The following is a 22,583-nucleotide window of genomic DNA, read 5'->3' as shown; positions in this document are numbered from 1 at the left end:
ACAACTGCACAAAAGTCGAAGAGATTTTCACATAAATCAAATTAACTAAAAAAAACTATCAAATTGTATAAAAAAATAACCCAAGATTTTTTTTGTTTAAACTATATTCGGGGGAACCTACATTGATATCCATGTCCGAATATACATCAAGTAAAAGATATAATACAATTTTTTTTATCGGATAGCATATTCCCGATTCTGGAAGAGCGATATTCAGTGTAAAGGAAAATTGTTTCCTACAATTTATAGCCTACCTAATAAGTTCCTTAATCTAAAACCCAGATATTACTGTTGGGAAAATAGATCCCTTGTAATCCAACAATCCCTTTAGATCACAACATTAACAAAAATACTTGAAAAATAAAAGAGAGAAAAACACAATAATTTAACGTAGAAAACTCCCAAATAGAGAAAAACCACAGACGTTGTCAAAAGACAACCAAGAGAAAAAATATTTACTATGTGGAAAATTATTACAACCACACTACAAAATATTTAACTGTCACACATGCCCAAAAGCTAAAGTACACCCCAAGAGAATTTCCCTTTAAATTCTCTACTAGTATAGCTAATAGCTTTCTAGTATACCACTTGTATTTTGGTGATTGACATACATTTAACCAAAGGAAAATGTTCTATTTATAGGCTAAGAATTTTTCCATCCTTTGTTAATTTCCAATGTGGGATTTGGCCAATTTTTGCCAAAAACTAACAAATCTCCACCTTGGCAAAAATTCCATACAATTATTCACCATAAAAACAACAGCTACCTCAATAACACCATCAGCTATGATAGTCACAATTCTAAAAACAAGAATTGTCATATTCCACCATAAGAGTATACACACTTGGAATTCACTAACTCCAAGAATTTTTACCTCGACCAGTTCATGTCGAAAAACTGCTAATAAGTTATGGTGCAACTTCCAATGTTGACTTTCTATGAAGTTCATTAGCCATCGACATCAATTCCACCACACACCTTGCATCAACTGTCAACCAATGCCCATGTGTAAATGTGGACATGCTACCTTTTCATACATCCTTTTCCATGGAAACTCAATTGGTAGCTATCATGCCATGAGGATATATATCTTTATTTACAAAGCAAATTCATCGTCTTCATTTTCAAAGACGACTACATTAGTAACATCACTTTTGGAGTCATTAGCCGAATTAGCTCCACCGTTTTTGCAATCATTCTTTAGATGTCCAGGTTGCCCACATCCCCAGCAGATAATTTTCCTTTTGGAGCCTTTATACTTCTTCCTATTTCCACAAACCGACAATGCTCCACTTTCAGAAGATTTGTTTTCTCCATTTTTCAGCCTTCTTTCTTCCGAAATCAGCTTACTTGTAACTTCTGAAAAATTCACATTCTCTTTCTCGTACATTAAAACGGTTTGCATGTGCTCATAGGAAGATGGAAGAGACCAAATAAGTCTCAATGCTTTATCTTCATCATCAATCTTCACTCCAATAGATTCCAGTTCAGAAACAATCCCATTGAGTGCACTAAGGTGGTCAGAAATTTTTGTACCTTCTTCCATTTGCAATTTGTGAAATTTCTCCTTCAAATATAACCTATTTGAAAGACTTTTAGCTTGGTACATTTCCTTAAGCTTTTCCCAAAGTTCCTTTATTGATGATCATCTAGAAACATTAGCAAGAACATTTTTGGCTAGACAGAGACGAATCTGACTTGCTGCTCTCATGTCTAACTCCTCCCATTCTTCTTCACTCATCTTGGATTTTCCCTTGTCTCCACTGCTGTCACTAGGTTTATCTGGTTCCTTTCCTTCGGACAAAGAAGCTGGCTTTCCCTTTAAGGCCTTATACAATCCAGACTGGATTAGTATATCCTTGACTTGTACTTGCCACAACCCAAAATTAATTCTCCCATCAAATTTCTCAATATCAAATCTGAAACTCATTTTTGCTCAACAATGCTACAGTGATCTCATACGTGAATAATGAGTGAACAATTGTGTCTACAAAATGCACTAAGAAAGTTTCCAGGAAAGATTGGGGGGACACAAATGGTACCGCTTAAGTCCCAACCTCTTTAGGCGATTATAGCCTTTGTGACAAAACTTTCTTGGTTGCACTTACTTACACAATACCACACTCAATAAACACAATAACGTATTTAAAGGACCTCCAGTTAGACCACAACAATTTCTAAAAAATCTTTTCTGATGTAGAAGATCGAACAAAGCCGCAACCACAGAGCATACTAAGAATTTTAAAGAAATTCCTACACCGCCTTAAAGTTTATCTTTTACCAAACCATTGGCTCCGATACCAATTGTTGGGAAAATAGACCCCTTGTAATCCAACAATCCCTTTAGATCACAACATTAACAAAAATACTCGAAAAATAAAAGAGAGAAAAACACAATAATTTAACGTGGAAAACTTCCAAATGGAGAAAAACCACAGGCGTTGCCAAAAGACAACCAAGAGAAAAAAATATTTACTATGTAGAAAATTATTACAACCACACTACAAAATATTTAACTCTCACACATGCCCAAAAGCTAAAGTACACCCCAAGAGAATTTCCCTTTAAATTCTCTACTAGTAAAGCTAATAGCTTTCTAGTATACCACTTGTATTTTGGTGATTGACATACATTTAATCAAAGGGAAATATTCTATTTATAGGCTAAGAATTTTTCCATCATTTGTTAATTTCCAATGTGGGATTTGGCCAATTTTTGCCAAAAATAACAAATATGTATGAAATTATACCTGCAGAATAAAAGGGAGAGTTTGGGATGATTTATGATGATTTGGGGCAAGTTCAACATTCGGAAGTATATGTTTATTGCTTGATTGGCAATGTATAATCGATTGCTTACTAAGGTGAATTTTGTTACATTGCAAGTGACACATCGGTGCTTGTTGTGTGATGAGAGGTTGGAGGAGGATCGGGACCCCCTGTTTGTGTTATGTGCTTTTACTCGATAGGTGTGATTTTTTTATTATGAAAGCTTGTGGTTTGAAGGTGCATGTTACTTACCTCTTGGACGTAAATGTTGGAATGGGTCTAAAGGTAAAGTGGTGATAAAGTCTTACCACAAATCATTATTTGTGTTGCATGAAATTCTTCGATTTACTTCGTTTGATATGAAAGAAATAGAAAGAATCATGATAATAAATCTAGACATGCCCAGGTTGTATAATTGTATTCAAGTTAACTAGGGGTGTAATACAAGATAGATTGTTGGGGTGTAAGGGGTGTGCCCCTTCCTCTGTTATTTTGTTGCGGGGGCTGGGGTTTAGCTTATGTCGACTATGTTTGCACTGATTTGTTTTTGGATAAAATGAAAAACTTTATCCAAAAATTACCTTTAAGAAAGTCAAAATATAATTTTAGTATCACATTAACGTATACTTTTATAATGATCAAAGTATAGGTATAGAGAAAGTCTAAAATACAACTTGTAAATATAAAGCTTAAATACGATATAAATAAATAGTAATCAAAAGTCTTTCCAAGAGCGTAACTTTTTATGTTGGACATGTCAATATTTTATGTTAAAAACGAAAATATTATATTTTCATAGTATTTTCCGTTGGAACATGAATTATTGCAAATTGTATAACTATTTCGGTTGTAAACCCTAAACTTATCGCAATAAAACTTTTTCAGTTATAACAAAATATCTTATAAATTTTATAATTTTCTAAATTAAACATGATAATATCTTAAGTTAAAAACTACTTTAGAATAACTAACTTGTCATATTGTAAAATTATCCATATATTTATCACGATACGAACACAATAAAGTAAAAGAAGTACACTACACATATTGTCACAAAATTTTTGTAAGTTATATTTTGATTATTAAATTTATTGATAAATTAATATATTACGAGGATTGATGATGTTGATGATGAATTAGACTAGGAATATATATATACTTTAAATTTTTATTAAAGATCAAATTAACAATTTAGTTATTAGAGATCAATCTGGATATTAGATTTTTCTAATAACGTGTCACATCATCAACATGGAGAGAGTCAATGACTAGTAATAATTACGTGAATTATCGACAATTTTAGTGACCAAAACATAATTTATGAAACAGTAGTGATCGCAATATGAAATAAATGAATATTTAGTGATAATGAGTGTAGTCTATCCATAAAGAAATACAAATTATATATCTACAATTCATTTCAAAGGACGAACGCGGACGAACGCGGACGAACGGCTTCGATCAGTAAATTACAAGAGCTCTAACGTAGGATCAACCGCACAAAATTAAGGCTTTTTGAGTCCTTCCCCCTATATTCCTTCCGATCATCATCTTTGCTTAATTTTATCACTCTCGATTTCTCAGGTAAGAAAAGAATAATTAAATTAAATGCTTTATTTTTCAGAATTCAATTATAATTTATTTAATATTTAGATAAATGGAATCTTTTATTTGTTGTAATTGTCGGTTGGTTGGTTGATTGTTGTCGTGGTTGAAGAGGATGATGGGTGCTTTAAATTTTTGTTCATAGTTCGAAAACGATTTTTGAGGGTTATCCCGTTCGAATCTTCAACAATTTGGGTTTTTTCTTTCCATCGGAATTTATTAATTTGTTTATTGTTCAAGTAAAAGGATTCTTTGATTTGTTGTAATTGCTGGTTGATTGATTGTTGTTTGTTGTTTGTGGTCGAAGAGGATGTGGGCTGCTTCATGCCTTGCTTCGTGTTGTGCTGCGTGCGCCTGCGATGCGTGCCGCACGGTTGTTTCAGGGATTAGCCGGAGATCGGCGAGGATCGCCTATTGTGGACTTTTTGCCCTTTCTCTGATTCTTTCGTGGATCCTTCGTGAGGTTGCTGCGCCGCTGATGGAGAAGCTCCCTTGTAATTTTTTTTAAAACTCTGCCTCTCTCAATTTGGTTATTGCGAGTCACGTAGTTAGTTTTTAGATTTCAATAGAAAAAAAAAATTGTTGATGTTGAATTGAGTAAATGATGATGCTAAATAGTTAATAGTATAATAGCATTAGCATATGCAATGTGCAAGGAAGATGGGTTCTTTAGGATTTGTTTTTGTGGTAATTTGTCTCACAAGCGTCGTTTTACTCTGAGCTAAGTGCCTTATACATGCCGCAATTATGTATTAGGTCTTTTAGGGAATCTAAAGAATGCTAATATTTCGATTTGATTATGGATTTTATCACCATTCACCATTCACCATGTCTTTGGGTATGATTTATTGGATTGAATCTGTGTTCCGGATGAATGATAAGCTTGTTCTTTTACACATTTTCCCTCTACTGATAATTGGTTCTAGTACTGTATTTCGCTTGTACCATGCTGCCCCATTTTTGGTTGTCTTTAATTATTGATATATTCCTCTATATTTCATGTATAGAATGCTTAAAAGCAAGCATGCTGGCTGCATCTTGCATATACTCATTTTGCTGATTTTGTTAATATGCCATTGTTATTTGTGCAGGGATAAATCATTTTCATAAAACACCCGACAGGGAATGGTTTGAAACGGATGCGGTGCTGAGGGTTAGCTTGGGAAATTTTATGTTTTTCACTATCCTATCGGTTTCTATGGTTGGAGTGAAAACTCAGAGGGATCCGCGTGACGCTGTGCACCATGGTGGATGGATGATGAAAATTATTTGTTGGTTCATTTTAGTGATTTTAATGTTTTTTGTTCCAAATGAGATTATCAGCTTCTATGGTAAGCTACTTTCTGGTGGATCATTCTACAAGATTAAGAATATCATCCTTTTCTAAATGTTTTACATGCTATAGGAGATAATTTTCTTAGAGACCATTTGCAAATATGATTGGTGGAGATAATAATTTGGCTAAAATCAATTATAGTCGACTTAAACTGACACTTAAATTTTGCTTTTGCAGAGTCGGTATCAAAGTTTGGTGCAGGACTGTTCCTTTTGGTTCAAGTTGTGCTTTTGCTTGACTTTGTTCATGGATGGAATGACAAATGGGTTGGATACGATGAACAGTTCTGGTTTGTTTTGTTTTCCTGATGTTTTAATGGTTTCACTTCTTTTTATTGTTCAGATCAACTGATATCCTTGCCTTTTCTCTAGGTATGTTGCTCTGTTAGTTGTTTCACTTGTTTGTTATTTGGCAACATTTGGCTTCTCGGGACTACTCTACCACTGGTTCACTCCATCTGGACATGATTGTGGACTCAATACCTTCTTTATCGTAATGACCTTGATTCTTGTTGTTCTGTTTGCCATAGTTGCTCTGCATCCTGCGGTAAGTCTCTACTTTTGGGTCTTCATAATTATTTTATCCCATTATTATCAACTTTATCCTATAGTTATTACCTTGGCTCGAGTCGATGGCGTTGTTAGATCAATTATACTGTTCCATGATTGATAAACTATATACCTTTTCAAACATGCATTTGTAGTGCAACTTTATTACGATACCATATTTCATGCCGTTTATACAAGTATGTCGATGCACATGGTCATTCCTAATGTGTATATCTTGATGAATTCTTATGTTTAACAGGTTGGCGGTAGCATTTTGCCGGCTTCAGTCATATCATTGTACTGCATGTACCTATGCTACAGTGGACTTGCGAGCGAGCCTAGAGATTACGAATGCAATGGTCTTCACAATCACGCTAAAGCAATTTCTACCGGCTCCCTGACCCTTGGTCTAGTTACCACTGTCCTGTCGGTTGTCTACTCAGCTGTTCGTGCTGGGTCTTCCACGACTCTGCTCTCCCCACCAAGTTCACCCCGTGCAGGTACGATGGACAACATTTCTTGATCCTTACACCTTATACCATTAAAATAAGCTTTCACGGTGTTCTTTTCTTAGAACTTAAGCAGCTGTTGTTTACAAACTTCACTTTCTTTTTCTTTTTTTGTATTGAGAATACGGGTAGGTATTTCGAAAGTCCGTCAACCGTTTTTGGTTTTACATATATTTTGAGAATTCGGGGTTCACTTCTCCCTCTTTTCTTCATCTCTCACCGCATTTTAGGATCTTTCTGAGGGGTGGAAAAGATACAAAAAAAATCATATAGTAAGAGAGTACAATTTAACGTTCTGTTTTGAATGGTTGAAGGTTCTGGAAAGCCTTTGCTTCCAATGGACAAAGTAGACGAACACGAAGAACAGGGGAAAAACAAGCCAGTTTCATATTCGTACGCCTTCTTCCACATAATCTTTTCTCTAGCAAGTATGTACTCGGCAATGCTATTAACCGGATGGTCAACCTCGGTTGGAGAAAGCGGCAAGTTAGTCGACGTAGGCTGGCCATCCGTGTGGGTTCGGATTATAACTGGGTGGGCAACCGCAGGTCTCTATATCTGGTCACTCCTTGCTCCTATTCTGTTCCCAGAGAGGGAATTCTAGTTCTTGGCCATTATTATTGCAATAAATTTAGTTATATATGTGTGTTTTTGATTTGACAAATCAGATTAAAAAACATTTATCTGTGTCAAAAGTGGGACTTGCTGCAGTAAATGTACTCTTTGTATGTGTGTTTGATCAGTGATGGGATTGAGTATACCCTCACTGAAATTCTCAGAACCCTTTGGTGATGCTATTATATATCATAATGTAATTATAAGATTGAAGTAAATGTGTTTAATTTTGACCCCTTCAACTTTGATTGTGTCATTTCACACAACTTAGTAGGATTTATTAATTTAAAATATAAATAAATAAATATTTGAGTCATTATAGTATAACAATTACTCGAGTTTTTTTTTTCTTATTGCGACTCTTCTTACTACATTCATGTAATTTTATTAAAAACAAACCATACTATAATTGAGGGAGAAATTGTTGATCATAATTCGGTTGATACGTTTTTACAATGTATTTTTTTGAGACGATTTTAAATTATAATATTCTGTAAGCGTTAAAATGTAATTGGCAGTTGGCACTATGTTTGTGAGATTGTCTTGTAATTTTATAATTTTTAGAGAAATTAAATGATAAACTTTTGGAAGGACCCTTGGCTTGGTGATATTTGCTTGCCTGACTCCTTGCTGTTACAACTTACTACAAGGAGGAGAGGTCAGACCAGGCTAGATATGGGAAAGGAGTAGGCAGTTTTCTATTTCAAGTTCTTACAAATGACTGAAACTGCCGAAAATCAATTCTGGGACGTACTTCGGAAATTCCTGGGGCTCCCAAATGTGCGACTTCTCCTCTGGCTAATTTGTAAGGGTCATCTTATGACTAATGAAGGATGAATAAGACAACATACGATAGATGATACAAGCTGTTCCTGTTGTGGCGAGATGCATGAGTCTTCGTCCCATGTTTTTCTAGAGTGTACAGCGGCTCGGGCTACTTGGAATGAAATCATTAAACCGGGACTGCTTGATGTTTTCCTTAGCATGAATATAGTTGATTGGATTCAGGTAAATCTTCAACGGCCTGATTTTTTCCCTTTAGTTTCGGGCGAATGAGACTTGCTTTTTGGATCCATTCTATGGAGCATTTGGATGTGAAAGAACCAAATGATCTTTGCACCGGAAACCTTGAAGACTGATAGCATCATACAACGTAGTCGCCGGTTACTAATGGAGGCTGGCCAAGCTCGAATTTTAGTACTATCGGCAAGGAGTGGACGAGGTAGGATAAGTCGTGAGATTCGATGGGAACCTCCGCCGCTAGGATGGTGCAAGGTAAATACGGATAGTGCACATAAAACTACTTCATGCCTTACAGTCAGTGGTGAGATTATACATGATGAGACTGGCACGTGGATCGGTGAGTCACGGGGGTGTGCTCGGTGCTTGATGCGGAGCTTTGGGGTGTGCTGGAAGGTTTTTATTTGGCATGGGATTTGGAAATGAGGCTTATCCTTCTCGAGACGGATAGCAAGGATGCATGGACGTTACTTAAACAAGGTACGAAATGGAATTGGCTTCCCTTATTCGACGAGATTAACGGTTGTAGTTTGTGCATGTGGCTCGTAAAGAAAATATGGTCGCAGATAATATGACGAAACTTGCATGTACTTTATTGTTTGAACTTCGAACTTTAGCTCTCCCTCGATGAAAGTTTTGACGTTATTGCACGAAGAAGCTGGAGTGCTAGACTAGTTTTTTTCTGCTATTTTCTGTACCATTCAAAAAAAAAAAAAACTGAACGCAAATATATTTAAACACATAACATTTTTGCTTGTTTAACGGTACAATTGTAGACCTTATGATAGCAATCATACAAATTTAGTTAAAATTCAAGTATATTTTTTAAATTTTATAAACGGTTACTTTTATCATAAAAAGTATAATTCAAAAGGAGCTATTATGTATTTAAACCTTTTAATTACGGCTTGTATATCAAATGAGCCCTCTAATTGTATCAAAAAAATTCAAATGGGCATTTGGTTTGAATCATGGATCAAATAATCTATCATATGAAAATTTATGATAAAATCAACTCTAATTTCTTTAAAAAAGTTGGAATAAATCCTTATTTGAAAATTATGATCGATTTTATGTTAATCTTTTCCGTGTTTTGAATTTATTTAATCTTGATTTTTTAATAATAATTCATTTAATCGCACAAATAGAGTGATCTTAGTGATAAAATGAATTGTTGTTATTCTTTGAGGTTCTGAGTTCAAGCACCATAAATGTCAGGGGTGTAAGCTTTAAGGTTAATTGGTTGAGATTTATATTTGAATAAATATTATCTTATACAATTGTACTTACCTCATATTGATAAAGAGAACTCATTTAATCCATCATCAAATTAGTGGTTCAATTTTTTTTGATTAATCTAGAATAATTACAAGTGATAGTATTTGTTCTAAAAACTTTCAATCATTTGATAATAAACGTATCTAATTTGTGCATCAATCACTCGATTTTAGAATACAATGGGAATGATGTATTTAATATATATGTGTTTAGTTATATGATTATTATGTCGACGTATAATGAATTTAAACATTCATCAATGCATGCTGATAATCCCACTACCTCATAGGTAAATTGGTATTGTACCTAGAGCTCGAATCTTGTCTCCTCCTTAATTATAAAAAAATAAAAAATAAAAAATCATCAAAATTAGCCATACTCTCCCAATTTGTATGTTGTAATTGCTTTTAATGTCCTTATTAGTTTTGAGATTACTAATTTAAGTCTTGGCCTATTTTAACTAAATGGAATAATAACACTTTCGCCCCTCCTAAGTACCCAGCTTCCCCCCCCCCTCCCTCTCTCTCTCTCTCTCTCTCTCTCTCTCTCTCTCTCAAAGAATCATTTTGTTTCAGTATTTCTCAGCTTCACCTTGTCTTCCCTCTCAAGAAAAGTAGAAGAAAGCTAGATATTCACAAATTCAATGGCTCCTGAACCAGAAGATGAGATCAAGGACGAGAAGAACCCTAGACCTCTTGACGAAGATGATATCGCGCTTCTCAAAACCTATGTAAATTTTTGTTCTTTTTCTCTTTCCTTTATTTTATGGATCTTCGGTTTATTGTTTCTTTTCTGATTTCAGATCTGTTTTAGCTATGGAATTTTGTTTTTTTTCTTTTCTTTATTTTTTGTGTATTCTCTGTTCTGATTTGAGATGCTCACTAGACATTAACTACCGATATCTAGCGTTTATGAAGTAAAGTCTATGATTATGTGTTTCAGCTAACGAAATTTTGCTTTCCATTCTGTAATTTTAGTGTGTTATCTGTTGTTTTTTCAGACGTGCTCTCGACATTAACAATGAATTTCTAGGGTTTATGATGTAAAATCTATTACTGAAGATTTTATGATAAAAATTCTGTTTCAGATGTGGAATTGTGCTTTAATTCTTTAATTTTGGTGTATTATATGTTGTTTTTTAGATGTACTCTTGACATTAACCCCCAATTTCTAGGGTTTATGAAGTAAAATCTATTATTGAAGATCTGATGATAAAATTTTATGAGATAAAATATGCTATTATCTGTTTCAGCTATTACAGTTTGCGAGTCATTCTTTAATTTTAGCGAATTATCTGTTGGATCCGGGATGTACTCTTTAACTATTGCCAGTTTCTAGGTTTATGAAGTAAAATCTGTTATTGATGTCTTGATAATTTAACCTTTTGGTTTGTTTTTGTTTAGCTGTATGATTATGTGGAAAAATGCTTGAGGAAATTCCACTGTTGTTTGGCAGGGTTTAGGGCCTTATTCAACGAGCATTAAGAAGGTTGAAAAGGAGATCAAGGAAATGGCAAAGAAAGTAAATGATTTATGCGGTATATGACTTCACCCTTTTCAACTGCTTATGTTTTTATGTAGTATTGAGCTGGATATTTTTGCAAATTTTGTTGTTCTAAGTGGGGTACCAAGTAAAGAGTTAAGAGATAGAATTACTCTTGTTTTCGGTGTTCTTTTTACAACATCTAGGATGCGATATAATAAGCATGTTTTTATTAGCGTATGAAAAATCTGTGCAACTCGTTTTGGTCGATGGACTTAGCTTTTCAGGGGAACAAACCTGCTTGTCTGTAAATTCCATACTTTGCAGTATCTGGCCAATCTTGCTTTGAAAAGCTTTCATTTTGCATACATTTTTAAGCATGAATTCTTTTCCTCAATTGTGACTTCTCTGCCTATTGCTGTGAATTATTTTTTATTGTAGCTACCATCATAGCATCATTTGAATATGTTTCGCAACTGTGGATGTCATACTGAAGCATTGAGTTATGTTAATTATCTTATTTTTCTAGTCACTTATAAAGACGAAAAAACTTGTTCCGAATAAATCGTGTTTATTTCTGCTGAATATGGCTGACTTAAATAGAGTTTACAATGTAACAACTTTACATAAAAAGATGCATAAAATTAGCAACATAATAAAAATGATTCTATCTAATTAAAAATGATCCTATCTAATAACTAATAGAATAAAAAACTGATTCTATCTAATTAAAAATGATCCTATCTAATAACTAATAGAATAAAAATTGATTCTATCTAATTAAAACTGATCCTATCTAATATTTAATTTAGATATTCTCGACACCCTCCCTCAAGCTGGAGAATAGATATCGATCATTCCCAGCTTGGACAGAAATCCTTCGAACATTGTAGTAAACAGTCCCTTGGTGAGAACATCGGCGAGCTGCTCTGATGATGGAACAAACGGTATGCAAATATCGCCATTTTCCAGCCTCTCCTTGATGAAATGTCGATCTATTTCGACATGTTTGGTCCTGTCATGCTGTACAGGATTCTGAGCAATACTGATTGCCGATTTGTTGTCGCAATACAACTTCATCGGTTTATCTCTTTCAACCTTCAGCTCCTCTAAGATCCTCCTAAGCCAACTCACATACTCCTTGCGCCATGGCTCTGAACTCGGCCTCCGCACTGCTTCTAGAGACAACTGGTTGCTTCTTGCTCCTCCAAGTAACTAAGTTGCCCCAGACAAAGGAGCAATAACCGGTAGTAGATCTTCTGTCTGTAGAACTTTCGCCCCAATCAGCATCAGTGAAGATCTCCACCCTTCGACTTCCATTCTTCGAAAACATGATTCCTTTACCAGGACTCCCTTTCAAGTAATGAAGAATCCGGTAAACAGCCTTGGAGTGTTTTTCTGAGGGACAATGGATAAACTGACTAACCAAGCTCACAGCAAATGCAATATCTGGTCTCGTATGAGTCAAATAAATCAGTTTCCCCACCAGCTTCTGATACCGATTCTTGTCCACAGGCTCAGCACTATCTTCTTTTTCGAGTTTTTGATTCGGATCAATAGGAGTCGCCACTGGTTTACATCCGAGTAATCCGGTCTCTTTCAAGATATCGAGGACATATTTCCTTTGCGAGATAATTATACCTTTTGAGGATCTAGCCACCTCCATTCCAAGGAAATATTTGAGTTGTCCTAGATCCTTGACTTCAAACTGGTTGGATAAGTTCTTCAACGACTCCAACTCTATTGTGTCATCTCCTGTCATAACAATGTCATCTACATACACAATTAAAATAACAATTTTACCATTATTGTGTTTGTAGAACATATTATGATCAGACTGGGTCTGAGTGTAACCATGTTGTTTCACAGCTCTCGTGAATCTCTCGAACCAGGCTCTCGGAGATTGTTTCAATCCATAAATGGATTTCTTTAGCTTGCAGACCCTGCCATCCTTCTTCAATTCATCAAAGCCTGGAGGAACTTCCATAAACACCTCTTCCTCTAGCTCACCGTTTAGGAACGCATTCTTCACATCAAACTGTCTGAGAGTCCAATCCAGATTGGCGGCTAGTGAGAGTAGGACACGTACGGTGTTTAGTTTGGCCACAGGTGCGAAGGTCTCCTCGTAGTCAAGGCCGTATGTCTGAGTGAAGCCTCGTGCTACGAGTCTTGCCTTGTATCTCTCGACCGAGCCATCTGCATGGAATTTGATGGTGAACACCCACTTGCTACCTACATATCGTTTCCCCTCAGGTAAAGGAGTTAGATCCCACGTGTCATTCTTCTTCAGGGCCTTTAACTCCTCAAAAACTGCCTCTCTCCATCTCGGAACTTCTAGAGCTTCATGTATCGACTTAGGTAGTGCATCATCCATAATCCTGGTGGAAAAAACTTTGAAATCTGGAGAGAGTTTATTATAAGATAAGAAATTGGATATTGGATGTTTTGTGGTACATGATCTAACACCTTTGCGCAAGGCTATGGGTTCAAAGAATTCTGTAGAAGGCTCTAAATTTGGAGAAGAAATAGGAGAAAGAGAAGTCGTACCTTGGACCATAGTTGAGTCCGATGGTTGGCATACCTTGGGGACCGGTGGAACATTACTTGGTCGAGTCATCCGTCTAGAATAAACACAAAGTTCAGTAGGTGGTTCCAAGTTGGTTTCTACCTGAGTCTCACGAGGTTGTGAATTTTTAGGTTGTGAAATCCTAGGATTAGTTACGGAAATATGATTTGGTTCCACTGAGCTATTTACAACCGATTTTGGCAAGGATGTTTGTTCCCAAAAACTCATTTCAGAGTCATTCTCCCCCGGAAGAGAGTTTTTGTCAAAAAAAGGTTGTTTTTCAAAAAACGTGACATCCATACTCACATAATACTTCCCAGATTTAGGATCAAAGCATTTATACCCTTTTTGTGTTGGTGAAAAACTTAGAAATATGCATTTAAATGCTCGGGGATCGAGTTTTCCTCTATTTTGGCCGTGTATATGAACAAAAACAATGCAACCAAAAATTTTAGGTGTTAAATCAGTGAAAGATCTATTTTCAGGAAACATATTCTTTAGAGCTTGCAAAGGAGTAATATAATTAAGAACTTTTGTTGGCATTCGATTTATCAAATAAGACGCTGTTAAGAGTGCTTCATTCCAAAAACGATTAGGAACATTCATAGCAAACAGTAAAGCCCTAGTCACCTCTAATAAATGCCTATTTTTTCTTTCAGCAACTTCATTTTGTTGGGGAGTATCAACGCAAGAACTGTGATGAATAATTCCTTTTTGTTTCAAAAAATCACCTAAGATTGTATTAAAATATTCTCGACCATTATCGGTTCTAAGAACTTGAATATTTGCTTGAAACTGAGTATTGATCAGTGAGTGAAAATTTTTGAAAACACTTGCTGCCTCGGATTTTTCTTCTAGTAAATAAATCCACGTGACTCTAGTGTGATCATCAATAAATGTGATGAACCATCTAGATCCTGAGGCTATTTTTACTCGTGAAGGGCCCCAAATATCACTATGCACAAGAGAAAAAGGTTTTGATGGCATATACTTTAAAGATGGATAAACAGATCTATGATGTTTTGCCAATTCACAAGCTTCACACTGAAAAGAAAAACCGTTCTTTTTTTTTTGAAAAGATTTGGAAACAAATATTTCAAGTAATTAAAACTAGGATGGCCTAACCTATAATGCCACAACATTATTTCATTCTCACAAGCCGAGGTAGTAAAGCATCTCGGTTTCTGAACTTGTTTATCTGAAGGATTGTCCGTGACCAAGTGATAGAGTCCATCAACCTCCTTAGCATTGCCAATCATCTTCCCCGAACAAGAGTCCTGAAATTCAAATCCAGCAAATGTTATTGTAGCAATGCATTTGCAATCATGAATAATACGATTAACAGAGATGAGATTGCAAGAGAGCTTTGGAACATGTAGGACATTTAGTAATGTGAGAGATGGAGAAATAATGATAGAGCATTTTCCAGCTATAGAGGTTAGGGAGCCATCAGCAATTTTTACCTTCAGATTACCAGATAAAGGAAAATAAGATGAGAATATGGAGGAATTACCGGTCATGTGATCTGTTGCCCCTGAATCTATGATCCAAGGGTTTGATTTAGAACCGACTATGAAAGTTGTAGGATATGTACCTTTCTGGGCTAATGATGAAGAGGCAATATAAGATGATGGGTTAGGAGTGTTGGATATGGAATGATAACTCATTAGTTGATACAATTGCTCTAGTTGTTCTTTGCTGAAGGAAGACAGTTCTGAGGCAGGTTTCGGTTCTTCAGAATCATCTTCAGATGAGGCATGGAATCCCTTTGCATTACGAGAATTTCGATTGGCTGAAAAATTCTCGGCTGGCTTCCCGTGTAGCTTCCAACACTTGGCTTTAGTGTGTCCCAGCTTGTTGCAGTGCTCGCAGATTGGTCGATCTCTGTCGTTCTGACGATCGTTGCGACGTGGTGGCTGACCCGAGAACAAGGCAGAAGACTCGGTGGGATTTGGTGAGTGGCCTCCAAGCATGACTGTCCGCCGGCTCTCCTCTCGTCTGACTTCGGAGAAGACTTCTCTTGTGCTTGGTAGTGGTTCACGACCAAGAATGCGCCCTCTGACTTCATCCAATTCCTTGTTAAGGCCGACAAGGAATTCGAAGACGCATTCTTTTTCCACCATATTCTGGAATAGAGCCCTGTCCTTAGCACAACTCCATTCGTAGTCGCTGTACATGTCAACCTCTTGCCACAAGGTCTTGAGTGTAGTATTGAGTGACAGTTTTTTCTCCTTGTTTTAGCCTCCATAACCGAGTTTTTAGTTCAAACCATTGTCTTGCGTTCCCGAGATCAGAATAGGTCTCGTTCACAGCATTCCAAATGTCATGAGTAGTAGGTAAGAAGAGATAAGTTCTCCCTACACTCGGATCCATGGAATTTATGAGCCAAGACATAATCATCGAGTTTTCTGCCTCCCATCTTTCAGATTCTTCATCTTCTTCGGCAGGTTTCGTAGTGGTACCTGAGAGATAGCCGAATTTTCCACGACCACGAATAAACAGTTTCACAGATTGTGACCACTGTAAGAAATTATTTCCATTCAACTTGTGAGAAGTGATGGATATGTTTTGGAAGGATTCAGTGTTTAGGGTGATTGAAGGTGAGCGAGTAGAACTCATAGAGGCGATACCAGAGGTATCATCGTAGGGTTTGGCCATTTTGGCTCTGATACCATAAAGACGAAAAAACTTGTTCTGAATAAATCGTGTTTATTTCTGCTGAATATGGCTGACTTAAATAGAGTTTACAATGTAACAACTTTACATAAAAAGATGCATAAAATTAGCAACAGAATAAAAATGATTCTATCTAATTAAAAATGATCCTATCTAATAACTAATAGAATAAAAAACTGATTCTATCTAATTAAAAATGATCCTATCTAATAACTAATAGAATAAAAACTGATTCTATCTAATTAAAACTGATCCTATCTAATATTTAATTTAGATATTCTCGACAACTTACATAAATTTCAAGCTTCAAATTACTGGTATTAATTTTTCATGATTCACTATTTTGTTGCATAATAGGTCTATTCTTAATGTAATCTTGTTTTTCTTGCTGGTAAACTTTGCTATATAGGCATTAAGGAATCTGATACTGGGTTAGTTGCGCCTAGCCAATGGGACCTTGTCTCCGATAAGCAAATGATGCAGGAGGAGCAACCGCTCCAGGTATTTACTAAAATGGTTTGAAGAAAAATGTTGATTTGTATTTTGCTTTTGACTTGTTGAGTATTGACTATATTTTTCATACAGGTCGCTAGATGCACGAAAATAATTAATCCGAATACAGAAGATGCCAAATATGTTATCAACGTGAAACAAATCGCTAAGGTATGCATCTTCATTTCTCTGAGTCTAATGTTTGCCCATCTGGATGGTTAAGCACATACTTTTGTAGTTAAAATAGTTTCTTTTCTAAGAAGAATAGATGCTGAAATTTTTTATCTGATATGCATATGGTTTCTATTTGCAGTTTGTTGTTGGGCTGGGTGACAAAGTTTCCCCCACTGACATTGAAGAAGGCATGCGTGTGGGGTGAGTTTTCAATTTCTTGAACACCCACACATACATATATATATCTCATTTACTCTCTTATTGTTTGTCAAGAGTTTTGTATCCTGAATATATTTTATTTCTCCTGTTGCAGTTGAATTGTTTGCTTCATTTGTAACCTTAAAAGTTTTTTTCGATAGATGTATATTTGCAAGACCCTAATATATTTTGCTACCTTTGCAGGGTTGATCGCAACAAATATCAGATACAGATTCCCTTGCCTCCAAAAATTGACCCAAGTGTAACCATGATGACTGTGGAGGAGAAACCAGATGTCACATATAATGATGTTGGTGGATGTAAGGAACAGATTGAAAAGATGCGGGAAGTACGTATGGGACCACATTCTTCTAATATGTTACTGCATACACACAGACAACCTAGAGCTTTTCTCATATTATTTGTGTTTTTCTAGTGAGCTAGTAATAGAGACTTATTGTAACATGAATCAATGAGTTTTCTTCGTTTAGGTTGTTGAGCTACCAATGCTTCATCCCGAGAAATTTGTCAAGCTCGGGATTGATCCTCCTAAGGGTGTTCTTTGCTATGGTCCTCCTGGAACTGGTAAAACACTTCTTGCGAGGGCTGTTGCTAACAGAACTGATGCTTGTTTCATCCGTGTTATTGGAAGTGAGCTTGTTCAAAAATATGTTGGTGAAGGAGCTAGAATGGTTCGAGAACTGTTTCAGGTTATAACCTGCTAATTTTAGCTGTTGAAGTTTCTCTCAGAAGTTATTCTACGGTACTTATTTTATTTGACATTATTGAACAACCACAGATGGCACGTTCGAAGAAAGCATGCATTGTATTCTTTGATGAGGTTGATGCCATTGGGGGTGCTCGTTTTGATGATGGCGTAGGTGGAGATAATGAGGTTCAACGTACTATGCTTGAAATTGTCAACCAGCTTGATGGATTTGATGCTCGTGGAAACATCAAGGTCCTCATGGCAACAAACAGGTCAAAGTTGCTACCTAGAATTTCAACTCTTTATATCTAGTTCTATTCACTGAAGTATTGCATCGTTTTTTGTTCCAAGCCATGCTGACCCGGATTTAGTGTTCATGGAAGTTTTTTCTTTTGATTTAATTCTATAAGAGTACTTGAATGTGCAATGGAGATGCTTACAGCGTTTGTGGTCCTCTACTTTGTGCAATTATCAGGCCAGATACACTAGACCCTGCATTACTACGTCCCGGAAGACTGGATCGTAAAGTTGAGTTTGGTCTTCCCGATTTAGAGAGTCGGACACAGATATTCAAAATTCATACAAGAACAATGAACTGCGAGCGTGATATTAGATTTGAGCTTTTAGCCCGACTTTGTCCCAATTCCACTGGTAGAATCTTCTTCCATAGTTAATCGTGTTAATCTTTTTTTTAACTTATAATGATTTTTGAGAATTTATGTTACCTATCTGCAGGAGCCGATATAAGAAGTGTATGCACTGAGGCCGGAATGTACGCAATCCGAGCTCGAAGAAAAACGGTGACGGAAAAAGATTTCCTCGATGCCGTAAACAAAGTTATCAAGGGATACCAAAAGTTCAGTGCAACACCTAAGTACATGGTTTACAATTAATTAATCTACAATTTGGCGAGACCTTGTCTTTGCAATTCTCAAACTCTAAAGAGACACCTACATTTGATTCTACCATAATGTATTGGAATTATGTATTTTCGGTGCTGGTTTCGAAATCGTTGTTGAATTGTTTTAATGGACATTTCTTATTTACTTATACGTTTTCTTGATTTTTAATGAAGTCACCAGCTTCAAGATTCGAATCTCGGACTTGTTTAAATTATTTTTTCATTTTCTGTTACTTGTTTCGGTATATATACGTGAATCAATTGGTTCAGATTTATTTATCGACTAATTGAATATTACATAAATCCATTATGAGATAACATTTTCAACTTAATCTATTATATTAACAATGTTTGATCTTTTATATTACTTAAAAGATCGAATGCCATATGGTCAATTGCAAAAAATATAAGCCAATTTCACCTTTAATTGAATATTAGGCACTTTGGCAAAAGGAAAATATTCCAAATTGACGGAAGAAACAAGATGTTAATATATCTACACTTTAAACCATCATTCTCATTCAAACTAAACTTGATGCATATATCTGAGATAGCCCTTTCATCAAGACTACCAGCTTCATTATGTCCCCTCCGAACAAGCTCCTCCAATTCCTTTGATGGCTCCAAAACCTATTGAGAAAATTGAAAATCGGAACCTATGTTATCACCGGGATCTGTTTGCTATACTTCACTACAAGATCGACTGAAATGAAAAAGATTTAAGATTCGGATCTTAGGTATGTGAGATATAATTCTGAGGTCTTGCAAATGATGAATGTACCTTCGTCTTTGCATTTCATTGCATTGTTAAAAAATGGTTGAGAAATAAAAAGTCGGAAAAGAAAAACACGAAGAACATAAGAACATGGAGCAGGTTTGGATATATGTTGTTCGTCTTCTTGAAATAATGTTTTTCATCGTTTGGATTTTTGAACAAACATCACAAAACCTTCAAATCTAAGAAAGTTCCCAAACCTTTAAAAATAGTAGTTTTTTGTGTGTGGGGAAAACTACTTCGGATACTACTGAACTTTGCCCGTTGACTCGTTTATACCACTGAACTTTTAGTTTTATATTCAATTATAACAATTTGTCCGTTAAGTCAGTAATAAGATGATGATATGACTAACAGTTATCGATGTGGCCTGTCATACCAAAACGACACCGTTTTTGTGCGATTATTCTAATGCCTCAAACGACGTCGTTTTAGATACTGAACTTGAGGGATAACCTTTTAAAGGTTGTTTTAAACGACGTTATTTTAGACATTGTTCTGATGCCTTTTTCAATATCCACCATCTATTCCTCTTCTTTTGGTAACTTTTGCATGCCTGCTTGTATAGTATATCGAGGACTCATGCTTGTGATGGACAGTGCCATGTCTCCCACTGCATCATGCATCTTCACACAAGGTTGACTGTTTTTACTGATAGCTTTTTCCAGCAATAAAAGGATTAAAGAGTTGGGTTCAACACTTAACCTGATGAAGATTGTGCTACTTATGTGCATTACAAGAGTTTTCAAGGTTACAACATGGTTTATATAAAAAGGATTAAAATAATCTTGGTGTGAAAATATCGAAAATTAAGTGCACATGAAAGCTCGTTTGTTTTGCCTTCTCGCATAACCTTCATATGAAAACCATGAAAGCTCTTATTCAAAATAAAAATAACTAAAACCAACTAAAATGCTATGAATGAAAGCAAATACATCTAAGAAGCAAACTAAAACCAAGTGGAAAGATGTCCAAGATCATGTGAAATTTTATTTATCATTGTGATGTTTTAATTGTTGGTATTTTATATAATGCATGTGACATTATATACTTGCAGCGGAGGCAGCTTTGCCTTTATAGAAATTTGAATTGAAATAGAGAAATGAGAATTGGAAGAAAAAATATAGCTTACTCCTTGTTCAACTCCTCCATTTCAGAGGAAAATGTTGAAGAAGATTTTTAAAGTTTGGATCATCCCACTCCAACTATTCCCACCATTCTGATCTGCTGAAGAGAAGGTGGAGCATATACATATGGCTGCCCGTTGCCAACAAGTGGAACAAATGAGGAATTCTCTTCAGCTTAGAACAACCACCAACATGGATTAGCCGGAAAGAATCACAAACCAATACTCCATTTTTACTGTAGATGCTCTCCAATTCTTCATTTCCTGATGTGGGAGCTCCCAATATTTATCTTAGTTCTTCACCAGATTGCACAGTAATTTCTTCCGGTATTTGAAGTTTGGGAATCAGTCAATGTGGAAGCAACGTCTTCATACTCGAGCAACTCTCTATATTAAGAACTTGAAGGGAAAAGGTGGCAGATAAAGCCAATGTTGATGATCCAAATCTTTCAACTTTGATAACTTCCCTCAACTTTTGGCATATTATAAAGATATAATCTCTGAAGGCTTTGAAATTGCTGAGTGGAAGGAATACCATCATTTAAGCTTCTCAAATAGTGGCACTAAAAAATCTGCAGGATGGGAGCATAATTAACTCACCTTCGCAAGATCCGAATTTAATTATTACATGTTTATATTTTCCAAAATGGGGTCCCAAATAAGTCGAGCCCACGGACGTACTTGATGAGATTTTTCTTGGACTGCTGCATGGAGGATACAAACTTGTTAAATTCATCCATGTCTTCGGAACGTCCTTCAAAGCATTCCAATTCTCCGGTAGCACTACCTCCTCTGCCTTTAACCTTGTTTTTCTACTCCAAAAACCAAACCTCAAGTGCTGAAGGTGAGTTTTTGTAAAAGTCCCATGGACATATCTTTCAAATTGTACACTTCAAGATCAAGATACCTTAGATCTACCAACATACCCATGCCTTCAGGAAGTTTCTCAATTTTGGTCTCTTTGATATCCAACTTCTTCAATCCTTGAAGCTTTGAGGTATAAGGTAGATGTCTTAATCTGTTACAGCCACGAAGTGCCGTGAGATTCTTTAATTCAGAGATAGAATCGAATAAAGACTCGACGTCTGTGTAAGACAAATTAAAAACACCGAACAGGAATGTTTACAAAGAAAGCATTTGGAATCTTTTCTATAGGATTATGTTGCAGTAACAAGGTTGTGAGCAACTGACAATTTGGAGGCGACAACATATCTTCTGGAATCTCTGATAAGCAATACTTTCTCAATATCCATCCTCCATTCCTCCTCTTTTGGTAACTTTTTTAGTTGCATGCCTGCTTGTATCATATATCGAGGATGCATACTAGTGATGGACAATGCCATGTCTCTCCGTGCATCATGCATCTTTACACGTTGAGAGTCAAATTCCAACGAGCAGTTATCTTCCAATTTTTTCAAAATAGCATAGTCCTTGTCTTTCTAATCTTTTCTTGTATCCATTTCATATACGAATCCATCATCAATCCAACATTCAATTAGCTCATCCTTCACAATTTGAAAATCTTCAGGATACAGTGCACAATACAAGAAGCATTGTTTTACTTCATGTCTTTTATGTGATCAAAACTAAATTTCAAGCGCTCAAGAACTTCAGCTTCCACACCTTCCACCATCCCTTTTCTCCTTTTCAATTCATTGAGTGCATTTTTCCAAATACGAGGGCCATCTTCTCCTTTCAATGTACCAGCTACCATAACAATTGTGTAAGAGGTAGACCAGCACATTCATTGACAACAAGCCTCAAAGTTGGCATTACAGTTGTACTTAGTGCTATGTTAGGC

General features: G+C 35.9%; 2 protein-coding genes across 2 annotated transcripts; both read left to right on the top strand.

The window, feature by feature from the left end:
- Window positions 1-4,256: 4,256 nt before the first annotated feature.
- On the top strand, window positions 4,257-7,498 carry LOC120119541 (serine incorporator 3-like). The gene is made up of 7 exons (XM_039139355.1): window positions 4,257-4,356; window positions 4,685-4,871; window positions 5,469-5,708; window positions 5,891-6,002; window positions 6,085-6,259; window positions 6,521-6,761; window positions 7,085-7,498. The coding sequence occupies exons 2-7, from the start codon at window positions 4,688-4,690 to the stop codon at window positions 7,372-7,374; spliced, it is 1,242 nt and encodes a 413-aa protein (XP_038995286.1). The 5' UTR covers window positions 4,257-4,356; window positions 4,685-4,687; the 3' UTR covers window positions 7,375-7,498.
- Window positions 7,499-10,326: 2,828 nt separating this feature from the next.
- LOC120119540 (26S proteasome regulatory subunit 7A-like) lies at window positions 10,327-19,050 on the top strand. The gene is made up of 10 exons (XM_039139354.1): window positions 10,327-10,413; window positions 11,139-11,220; window positions 16,817-16,908; window positions 16,993-17,070; window positions 17,213-17,274; window positions 17,476-17,620; window positions 17,763-17,981; window positions 18,071-18,252; window positions 18,456-18,631; window positions 18,716-19,050. Exons 1-10 carry the CDS (start codon window positions 10,327-10,329, stop codon window positions 18,871-18,873), a joined length of 1,281 nt encoding a protein of 426 aa, XP_038995285.1. The 3' UTR covers window positions 18,874-19,050.
- The last annotated feature ends 3,533 nt before the right edge of the window (window positions 19,051-22,583 follow it).

The sequence above is a fragment of the Hibiscus syriacus genome, unplaced genomic scaffold (assembly GCF_006381635.1).
Source record: "Hibiscus syriacus cultivar Baekdansim isolate YM2019G1 unplaced genomic scaffold, ASM638163v2 tig00110332_pilon, whole genome shotgun sequence".
In the NCBI taxonomy this organism is placed as follows: Eukaryota; Viridiplantae; Streptophyta; class Magnoliopsida; order Malvales; family Malvaceae; genus Hibiscus; species Hibiscus syriacus.
Note: the sequence above shows the minus strand (reverse complement) of the source record. Positions and strands in the feature narration are given on the sequence as shown.

Coding starts and splice junctions, on each gene's coding strand:
- LOC120119541 (XM_039139355.1), top strand. CDS start 4,688: ATGTGGGCTGCTTCATGCCTTGCTTCGTGTTGTGCTGCGTGCGCCTGC. Junction 4,872..5,468: donor GCTGATGGAGAAGCTCCCTT/GTAATTTTTTTT, acceptor TTATTTGTGCAG/GGATAAATCATTTTCATAAA. Junction 6,260..6,520: donor TAGTTGCTCTGCATCCTGCG/GTAAGTCTCTAC, acceptor TATGTTTAACAG/GTTGGCGGTAGCATTTTGCC.
- LOC120119540 (XM_039139354.1), top strand. CDS start 10,327: ATGGCTCCTGAACCAGAAGATGAGATCAAGGACGAGAAGAACCCTAGA. Junction 17,071..17,212: donor ACGTGAAACAAATCGCTAAG/GTATGCATCTTC, acceptor TTCTATTTGCAG/TTTGTTGTTGGGCTGGGTGA. Junction 18,253..18,455: donor GTCCTCATGGCAACAAACAG/GTCAAAGTTGCT, acceptor TGCAATTATCAG/GCCAGATACACTAGACCCTG.